This window comes from Puntigrus tetrazona, unplaced genomic scaffold (genome assembly GCF_018831695.1).
Source record: "Puntigrus tetrazona isolate hp1 unplaced genomic scaffold, ASM1883169v1 S000000596, whole genome shotgun sequence".
Taxonomy (NCBI): domain Eukaryota; kingdom Metazoa; phylum Chordata; class Actinopteri; order Cypriniformes; family Cyprinidae; genus Puntigrus; species Puntigrus tetrazona.
The window spans coordinates 1-10,217 of record NW_025048226.1 but is presented as its reverse complement, the minus strand read 5'-3'; the positions used below and the strand labels follow the sequence as shown (position 1 = coordinate 10,217).

The window sequence follows — 10,217 nt, the reverse complement described above, 5'->3', positions numbered from 1 at the left end:
GGCAAAGGAAGTGGCCAGCTCAAAGCCCAATGGCATAGACGCTAACCTGATAGCAGAGGACTTTGTAGTTAGTGTACGTTTGCTGTCTTTTATTTTTAAACCGGTTTTAGAGGTGCATGGTCCCTCTAATGTCTACAGCTGAGAACACACACTTCCATCTGGTTGTCAGAAGACACGAGGACTTGCAGGGCTTTAAATCAGCCTATTCATGATATGGTCCTAACAAGTGATTGACAGGTACACCTCTGTCTAATCTGCAGAAAACATGTCAATTGTAGTTGTGAACCTAAGGAGGCAACCTAAGGGCCTTAGGTGTCCATCGGTTGTGCCCTCAGAAATCATTCATTCTGAAGGGCCCTTTGAAGTGGCCAGTTTTGACTACTTTGGTTTGGAAAAACCCTTCAGTATGGTGGCCACGATTGTTTTCTCTCTGAAGAGCCCTTTGGAGGGGGGTTATTTCCTGTTTGGAACATATCTGTTGCAATTTACCTCAAACTAGAATAATTTCAGATATTAAAATCCAAAATTTAGTGAAAACACTATTAATTAGCACAGTAATAAGATTGTCAAATTAACTCTATATTAAATCCACCTGTTTAGCCTGAATCTGGAGATTTGTACTTGCATTGTCTTTGTGTTATGGGATTCCCTTTGTGATTGTAAGAAAGGGCTTTCCTGAGGTTTCTGATTGGCTGTAAATTCAGTTGTCATTGAAAGTCTTGGGCGGCCTATGATTGGGCGTTGGGTAGAGATATGTGGTCTGGTTGAAGTTTTGAGTCTGAGACTTGGAGACACAACAGGCAAAGCTTGACTTACACAAGCTCTCATAAAAAGAAAGGAAGTAATGAGCCTGGATGGGCTGCAGATGTGCAGGCTCAAGGAATGTAAAACAAGATGACTAAAAGCTAGATGTTAAAATCAAAATGTTATCAGTCTCATGGTCCGAATTTTCCTGTTCTTGCAGAGAATTTGTCCTTCAACGTGTAGTGCAACATCTTCAACATGAACTCAGCTGTTGATGTTATTTCTGTGAATAAGTATAAGATGTGTGTGTTGTAGTTTGCATCAGCATAGGGTTTGAGAACATAGTTATGGTGGATCTCTGTGATCTCTCTCTGTTTCACCCACTGCTGCTGCATCCAGAGGTCCAAATTAATTTTTACGGCGGTCACAGGCCAAAACCTTAGGAATCAGTCTGTTGGTGGGTGAAGAAACTGTATTTTGACCAATGAGAAGTCCTGTCGTTGCTGGGCTTTTTACTAAAGGTCTTCTTCTTGCCTTTTCATAAGTATCTGGCCGTTGTTCTGGATTTTTTTTATCTGATGGTGTTGGACATGTTGGTTATGTTAGTTCACCAAGATCCATTCAAAATGTAGCAAACCTTTGTCCACTATAGTGGTGAGAGAGGGGCCCCACCATAAGCTGGGCCCTGGAATGTGCTGTCCACTATAAGCTGAGTGTTGTGTAAAATAATCTTTTTGTTGTCTAGGTCATTCACATGGATTATGGCATGAAGGATAAAAACCCCATCAACAATGTCCACTTTTACTGCAAGAAAGATCCTACCAAAGCCATCAAGATCTGCAAAAAACAGGTACACTCCAGAAGCACATGACCATCAGCAGCACTAGCTGAGACCATCACCTCCCATCACTTTACCTCCACCTCTGAACATTAGAACATCCTGGCTGCACTGTTTAACTAACAAAGCTCAGTTTTATTGTGTTAATGTTGTACATGTTGGAACATGTAGATATTGTTTTTGTTACCGTGTAAATGCATGAACTAAAATTTACTGATGAGACATTATTGCAAAGTGTTCTTTTATAGTTCTTTTTAAAGCAACTGATAACTTTAAATGTTTACATGACCTTACTGTCCTCAGAGCATTGCCTGACTAATTTTCTAACTCTGTGTTACTGATGTCTGTTGTGTCACAGGTGTCCAAACTCCTGCCGGAGCGCTTCGCGGAGCAGCTGATCAGGGTTTACTGTAAGAAGACGGATGACAAGAGCCTGGAAGCTGCCAAGAAGTACTTTGTCCAGTGGTGCATGAACAGGGACTTCACCAAACCCCAGGCAAGACTTTGCTTATCCAATTCTGTAATCAGACAAGCTTCAGGTTCATTTTAATATACTTGGTACTTGGAATGATGGTCTTGTCAGATAAATTTCAGAAAGCTATACCTCCAGCTTAAATTAGCATCTGGAAAGCAATCCTGCCTCTCATCAGTGGAAATAAATTATTTAAAAAAAAAAATAAAATAATTGTTTTAATTAGCTTCAGTCCTGATATCTATAATACCAGGATGATGATGATGATGAAACTAGGGTACAAAACTCCTAAAAATATAGCTCTTAGAACAGCCAGCCAATCACCTGAATTGAATCCAATAGAAAATAAGATTTAAGAGTTTAAAAAGAGACCCACAGGACCTTCAAGAGTTGAAGACTGCTCAGGTGTGATTCTTCCACAGTGGATGTCTAGTTTCTGTGTTGAAGCTGTCATCAACAAAGGCTTTTGTACAAAGTGTTAAAAACATTTCAGTAGTTCAGTACTTTTTCTCTGTCATTTCACAGAACTTATTTGTGGTTTTATTTTTATGTACTGTGTGGATTATTTTGGTTGTTATCATCAACATCTGGTGAAATTTTCATGTATATATTTACTGTCAGACTTGTTGAGGTATTCAGTACTTATTTTACCTGCTGTGTGTGTGTGTGTGTGTGTGTGTGTGTGTGTGTGGAACAGGACTGTAAAAAGTAAGCTGGTTGATGGTTCTGAGTGTGCTGGAGCTCACTGTTGTTTGGAGACTTCAGTGTGGACCGTGTTAAGAACACACTCGTCAGGACCTCAAGGAACCGGTCTTATTCATGTTGGTGAATGTGTTTCAGGATGGAGATGTCATCGCCCCTGAGCTCACCCCTCTCAAACGGGACTGGAACACGCCGGAGCAGGATGATGGCAGCGATGAAGACAGTCACCCTGGGACGAGAGAGCAGACGCCCAGAAAGACTGGGAATAACGTGAAACGCAGACTCTGAGGCTCTCAGGATCTCACACCGCCTGCATGTTTCTCTGAGAACACTGCCTCTGCTTGATTTTATTTTCAGCTTTAATATCATGTTCACTGCCGGGGTTTTAATGCAACTCGCACCTCTGACACGGAGAAGCTTAATTATACATCAATCCAGAATGAACGTGTCTCTCCTGCATCCATCATGTTTCCATGCAGAGGATTTTTTTTTTTTATTATTTAAAACTTTTTATCAGGGACTTGCTGTTACTTTTTTCCTTCTGTTGATCGGCCCTCCTCTCACTCACAGTGTTGTACACGCTCCTGGGTCAATCGGTCTCGAAGGTGATGGCATTTTATATATCTATATTTGAGCACTATATAACTATATTTTTAAACTTCAGCCTCTTTGTGTAAGTCAGGGGTGACTGCCTGGTTGTCTTGGATCTTCTCATTTTGTCTAGAAGTCACAGCACAATCACATCAAGAACATTTGAACAGAAAAAGGTTGCAGCTGTTATGTTGAACCAATGCAAAGTATCTGACAAGCCAGAGAATGCAAATAAAAATTCAATCATGCAGTCAGATCCACTTACTTGTGAATCAATGTTTTTATACAATTAATTTAAAACAATTCATGTGTTTTTCTTGCATTCATTGCATTTCTATTTAAAAAGTGATTTACACTGTTGACCCATCCCTTGTTTTACCAAACAACCGAACCTGCTCCTCACCTCAACATCAGCAGACGGAACAAATCATGAAGAGAAAAAAAGTGAAGAAAATGTTCTTTGTGTTTAAGTGCATTTAACTTACATTTACATTCTTCTGTAAATTTATGCAAGAAAATGTAAGGGATGGTACGTTTTTCCAGATTAGTTCCTCATTTAATGTTTGAAACTTGGTGTACAAGAACAGTGAGCAGAGAGCTTCATGGATGCAGCTGCTCGGCCATTGAAACCCATTCCAAGACACTCATCACCAGGTTGAATGCAAAGCGTCGGATGCAGTGGTGTGAAGTACGCCGCTACTGGTCTCTAGAGCAGTGGAGACGCGTTCTAGTGACGAATAGCGCTTCTCCATCCGAGTCCTGACCTCAACCCGATAGAATATCTTTACTGCTCGCTTTTTGTGTGCTCAACAAGGCATTCTGTAGTTTCGTAGCATTCTGAAGGTTTAATTCAAAGCACTTGTCGGCTCTCTCCGATTGTCTTCTGTCGTGGCGTGTCTGTGTCTGAATCTTTTAGATGATTCGGTTGTGTTCGGTCATGACCGAGTGGTATATTTGAAGGCTTCATGATATAAATTCCATTTAATACGAGTTTCATAACAGCAAACAGTAAAAAGCGTCACACGTCGTTTTCTGCATAATCGATGTGATTTTATTTGGTTGTATCTGGATGGCACCGGCGTCTCTCAGAACTCAGAGATCACTCACACAGGCTGCGGTGCTTTCAAATACCACTCTGACTACATTTTTATTCTCATTTTAGTGTTTGGATTTACAAATAGAAAGCAGAGGTAAGAAGAAGCTTACATACAGTATGGAGATATCCCACAGAGCCGGGAGGGATGGTGACGTGCTTCAGGATCTTATAAAGCCATGCACTGCAATCCCACCCGCTTAGCTCAAGTCCTTCTTGTAGGAAAATAGATTTTAATGCGTACACAGGCTACATACTCTTACATACATTTGTTGTAAATATTCCTAGTATTTAATCTGATTTTAACCAGGCGTTTGCAGCATGAATTTGATCAGTACAATTCAGGATGCTGTGGCGTATGCGAGAGAAGACAGATGAGTTAACTCAAAGCCGTAATTACGTCACAGACGCGATGATGTCGGCAAACTGCAGGCCCATCATGACATCATCACTGACACCCCCCACCCCCCACCAAAAAAACGCACTTAATGAAATCCACAACGATATAATCATTCAGAAGTCCCATAAAAAATTGCATTTTACTTCTGACCTGTTTTCTAAACTAAAGATCAGATTAAGCATTATAATACCACTAAATCTAATAATAAAGATGTTAGATGCAAAAACAAACTAAAGAAAAGATGACTTACATTCAGCTTGTTCTCTCGGACGACGAGACAAATGCGATAGATTATACTGTACGACTGTTATTGTTAGTAATAATTCACTGTACATAATTGGCCATGTTTGAGTGTTAATATTCGCAAGCTGCCGGACGGATGACACTGCCTCACACGACATCAACTAGCCTAGCACTACATCTCATGCTGTTATTTGCTGCAGGAAATCAGTTTTTGTTGCTGTTTTTTCTTTTTTTCTTTTAAAAATATATGTTAGTGTCAAGATCGACAAAATTTGGCTTTACTGCAGCGGCTGTATGTACTTCAAAGGGATTTAACGTAATAAATTGCATCAAAAACACCATTATTTGAAAAACTTACTTGGGTAACACACTTGGGCAACAATACAAACGATACACAGTTAAAAGCCCTGAACTTTGATTATTAAGACAGAGAGACACACATGGCAGATTATTAATGTTCATACATACCGTTTTATAAAACATGAATTCATAAAGATAAATGCATTACAGGCAAAACAAAAATAATAATAATTAAATAAATCATATGATAATATAAACCAAATATATTAGCCTTTATGAAAAAAAAAAATGTATATACACATGTATTTCATATATTAAAAAAACTAATAAGAAGAGAAGTATAAGAATAATACAAAAACAATACTTCAAATAACGTAATCGTGAATGGGAAAAGAATGCCTAAAAAAGATTTTCGCTTTTCAGCCTTAAAGACCTGACTTCTATTGACTGCAGTGATTTGAACCGATGTATTCCACGTAAGGCATTGTTCAGAGAGGCAGCAAAATCGGTTTGTTCTGGGAAATGCATCTTAGCCTGTACTGACTGAAATACTGACTACGCCACTCCTACTGATCTCCTCTGCCACCTGAACAAGGCCCAAGTCTGCCCTACACTCTGTCTGTCGTTTCTCGCACCTTCTTCTGCGTAATTTCAGCGAGGGAGAATTTACAGTCCAAACATCACTGGAAGCAGCGAACTGAACATTGTAAACAGTTTTCAGTGCTTGGATGGAATGTTAGAAGCAACTGTCCTGGACTTATTCGTGTCTGTCGGATGCACGTGTGTCGTTGTTATGCGAGAGTGAAGCTGGCGGTGTTTGCGGATGTCATTTCTTGCGACTGTCTGTCATGAAATCAATATCCTGTCTAATACCATCAGGGCCTCTCATTCAAATGGTCAAGGATGTGTGCGTGTGGCGGTGGAGCGTTAGTTTGGCCCCAGGAATCCTGTCACAGACGTGGGAAAGCTGATGCTGGGCGGAGGCATGTTGGGATTGATGGGAGACGTGGCGCCCGAGCTGGCGTGAGTGCCGTGACCGTTAGGTTCTCTGCGTCCGCTGTACTGGCCGATGAAGGAGCCGTCTTCGTTGAACTGGATGTCGACGCTGTCTCCGTAGTCGGCTAGACTGTCGTTGCTGCTGCGCTTGCTCTCGCAGACCGACTGCTGACTGATGGAGCACTTCTCGTTATCACTGACGGAGATACAGAGCAGACGCTTGGATTACAGCCGGACAGGAAATAAGAGCACAGTCGCAACACAGTTAGTAAGAAAAAAACTCTTCTTACCTCTCCAGAGATCTGTGTGTGAGAGCGCAAGTTTGGACGAAGCAGAGACAAACAATCAGAGTTAGATGTTAGCAGGGTCAAAATTCACCCCAAATCTTTTTGGCCTGCCTTATGCCGTTATTTTCACAAATGGAATTGGGATTGCTAAACAAGGGCCAAATTGACCCAAATGGCAATATTCTTGAGATCCGTTTTCTCACATACTACCCTCGGGAAGTAGAGCAACATCCTAACCAAGGGGAAGTGACTTATAGATACACGCATGCACATACCAAGGACATCACTACGTACACCACTGCAGGGATTCAACAACTAACAGTGCAGTGATGGACATAAGAAAGGCACAGGTTTACAGATTTGCCAGAAGATATTCCAGTGTAGGGCTGACCGAATGGTATGCGATGGTATCAAGAGTGCAAGAGTGGAAGAGCACTCTGTAGACCCTTTAGAGGGCAATGGTTCTGCAAGACACCGAGCCCCCTCCCATCTATTACCCGTTCATTCCTAAAAACTCTGTTAGGGGCCAACCAGTCCATAGGTCCACAAATGTTTGCCAGGTGGATGTCGTCCAGGCATATGCACATCAGTTCCTTAGCTGCACTGTCCTATTAATCAGGTCCAATTTAGTCCTCATGCCATCAGAGGTACAAGAACAGCCCAAAGGGGGACGACCTCACATGTCCTTAGGACTAAATTAATAAAAGAAGGTGTTTTGGTGTCAACATCCCTAGACCCCACACAAGCATCACCAAAGCTTTGGATGAGAGTCGTAGACGATTCCTTCAAGTGACAGCGTTTGCAGCAGAGATGCACTACAACCGCTCTCTCCACCGGGAGAATGAGCAGATACCTCTTGTCTGTAGTAAGGGGGAGCTGTACCTTCCATGCTTCAGTAATCTTTATTACCTCCAAGAAGAAAGGCACTGGTCTAGAGGCCAGATGACAAATCACTTGCTCTTGAAATGCATCTTAAAATAGCCTGAGATATCTGCCAAGTCTATAACTTGAACTTGTTTTAGAGGCGATTATACAAGCACAATACTAAAGTACAATCTAAATGAGGAGATGCTCGCCTTATAGAGTTCTAGGTAGTTACTTTTTAAATGTTGATGCATGATACATATGACAAATTAAAAGTACAAATTATAAAAAAGTCATCTAGACTTATCAAAGTTTTTGTGAAGTGATATAACATTTCATAGAAAAGCATGTTTATACTAATATTCTAAAACGTATATTGATTTATTGACTGTTTACCCTCACAGACTAAAAATAGGCTCCAGTCAGGTCAAAGAGGAACAGAGAGGGTCACTATAGACATCTTTATATACCAGTATGTACATAGAAAGCATATGGAAATAAAGTGAACCATTTCTCACATATTACACACATATAACCAGTTCGTCAAATTTTGATAAACTGCTCTCCCCAAAAGTGCTTATATTTACTTACACTTGTCTGTGTGTACTTAATATTTATCACGTATAGACCAAGTATATGTATTGTATATGTCTTGTTTGTTACTACACATTTACCATGTACATATCATTAGTGTCTTACTAGTTACCACATACAGATACTGTAAGGATGTGCCTGTTTGTACACACTTGTCCCCAAGTACTACATATCTACCATCAATATACATTACAGTACAGTAAATTAGTTATGATCTCGTCTGTACGTACAAACTAATTACCACGCAGGGACAAGTATAGCCATGTTTCTTAACACGTACATACACTTCAGCCAGTGGCGTAACTTATGTCAACATGAATTACATTATATTATTAATATTTCTGTATATATAATAATGTTGTAATTTCATGTCCAAGGACCCGCTTATAATGTGCCCCCACTCCTTGCACTGTCTGTACTTCACGTAAGTACTTGTGTTTCCACTCATTTGTCTGATATTTATCATGTATGCTCCAGGAAAGTACACATAAATATGAGACAGTAGCACTTTATTTTACATGAACCTGTTTTTGTCCCAAATACATTGAGTGCAAGTAAAAAGAGTGCAAGTGTCATATTGATGTTCAACAGTTCAATAATAAGAACATAAAATAGACATTGTGTCTAAATATAACAATATTATTTAATATTACATCATATAAAAATCAATTGCATCTATTATATAATGTTGCATGGTGGATTTTGTTAGATATAATATATACATTTTTCTCCACGCCACTGACCTGTTCTTAACAGGTTTTGTGAGATTATAATCTGCATTTTTGGTGTTACATAATAAAGATCAGCACAAAAGGAAAGTGTTGGAGCTGCTTGTTTAAACACACAATAATGAGATGAAGTGCACTTACTTGTACTCCCCAAACTCTCCATCTTTCATGGTGCGGGCCCCATTGACCTGATCCTCCTCCTTATCTTTTACTGGAATACAAAAACAAAATAAAGATTACTTTCTAACAAATAGCCAAAAAGACCTTTCTTATTGCTAAATCCATACGTAGGGTGCTTCTTTTAAGGGCTTGAGTGGGAGAAAGATACACAGCAAAATCCCTGGTGTTTAATGAGCACAGTGTCCTCACTAGAGAGTGTTAAATGAACACCGAAGCAGTGTTAAAGTTAATGAGGTAATTAAGAGATTCTGTTATTCAAGACACCTGATGTTAACAAACAGAATCAGTTTTTACCCTTACAGTGGTCAGTTTAGTTGGGTTCTTGACCCTTGACTTTATAATATTATGTAGTGTTTGGCTGGACTTAGTTTTTGGTCAAGCAAGCCAACCAAGGTGGTGAGAGTTTGGTCTCCTAAAAATGCAGAGATATTGAACGGCTCTCTGTCAAGTTCTATGACACTGGTGCCCTTAACCTGTATGTAACCTGGGATGCTGTGTTTGGAGTGAATCATGATGTGGAAGCTTAAAGAAGAGGTTAAGGACCATCTTGATCCCTTTCAGAACAAAAGGAGCACCGGTGATGCTGCAACATGGTGTAAAACATCTGGAGGATTCTAAGGCTCAGGTCAGGTTTTTCTTCCTTGATCTGAGCTCTGCTTTCAATACCATACAGCCACGTCATGACTATCACTCCCTACTCAACAAGTTCAAGTGAAACAGAATATATATGTTCACCACTGTTATTCACGGTGTTCACTAATAAGTAGGACTCACTATCCTGGGAATATTTTTGTACACTGATCAAATGATACGGCCTTCTGTATACAGAGAAACAACAGTCTTGTAATCAATACTACCACTGGGTCAAAAGTCAAAATCAGATCACCAAGAACAGAGACACATAATGATTTTCTGTGGGAGGTGTTACCTGAGTACTTCCCTCCCTTGCTCTTCTTGATGTAGCACAGAACGAGCAGCACCAGCAGCAGAAGAACCATGGCGCTGATGAGTCCGATGAACCAGCCCTGAGTCGCAAAGCTGCTGGGCAACTCATGAAGCTCTGAGAAGGAGACAACACGTGAGAGCACGGAACCAAAAAAACTATCCAGAGATGGTGGTTATTAGCCGCTACCTGGCCCAGCCGTTTTGAATTCCCAGGAGCTGTTTCCGGGCAGGACCTGCAGG

At 40.4% G+C, this 10,217-nt stretch overlaps 2 protein-coding genes across 2 annotated transcripts; one reads left to right on the top strand and one right to left on the bottom strand.

Moving 5' to 3' along the window:
• Positions 1-6: 6 nt before the first annotated feature.
• Positions 7-3,607, top strand: LOC122334641 (deoxynucleoside triphosphate triphosphohydrolase SAMHD1-like). Its single transcript, XM_043232658.1, has 4 exons — positions 7-73; positions 1,490-1,594; positions 1,941-2,078; positions 2,895-3,607. The coding sequence occupies exons 2-4, from the start codon at positions 1,499-1,501 to the stop codon at positions 3,042-3,044; spliced, it is 384 nt and encodes a 127-aa protein (XP_043088593.1). The 5' UTR covers positions 7-73; positions 1,490-1,498; the 3' UTR covers positions 3,045-3,607.
• Positions 3,608-4,375: 768 nt separating this feature from the next.
• LOC122334639 (neural cell adhesion molecule L1.1-like) lies at positions 4,376-10,211 on the bottom strand. The gene is made up of 5 exons (XM_043232657.1): positions 10,165-10,211; positions 9,961-10,092; positions 8,994-9,063; positions 6,670-6,681; positions 4,376-6,575 (listed from the first exon to the last, which is right to left on the bottom strand). Exons 2-5 carry the CDS (start codon positions 10,028-10,030, stop codon positions 6,311-6,313), a joined length of 417 nt encoding a protein of 138 aa, XP_043088592.1. The 5' UTR covers positions 10,031-10,092; positions 10,165-10,211; the 3' UTR covers positions 4,376-6,310.
• Between the last annotated feature and the right edge of the window lie 6 nt (positions 10,212-10,217).

What these genes read in the sequence shown, in the direction of transcription:
- LOC122334641 (XM_043232658.1), top strand. Translation starts at nt 1,499, where the DNA reads ATGGATTATGGCATGAAGGATAAAAACCCCATCAACAATGTCCACTTT. An exon ending in TCAAGATCTGCAAAAAACAG is followed by an intron (nt 1,595 to 1,940) that starts GTACACTCCAGA and finishes GTTGTGTCACAG; the next exon opens with GTGTCCAAACTCCTGCCGGA. An exon ending in GGGACTTCACCAAACCCCAG is followed by an intron (nt 2,079 to 2,894) that starts GCAAGACTTTGC and finishes AATGTGTTTCAG; the next exon opens with GATGGAGATGTCATCGCCCC.
- LOC122334639 (XM_043232657.1), bottom strand. Translation starts at nt 10,030, where the DNA reads ATGGTTCTTCTGCTGCTGGTGCTGCTCGTTCTGTGCTACATCAAGAAG. An exon ending in CAAGGGAGGGAAGTACTCAG is followed by an intron (nt 9,064 to 9,960) that starts GTAACACCTCCC and finishes TTTGTATTCCAG; the next exon opens with TAAAAGATAAGGAGGAGGAT.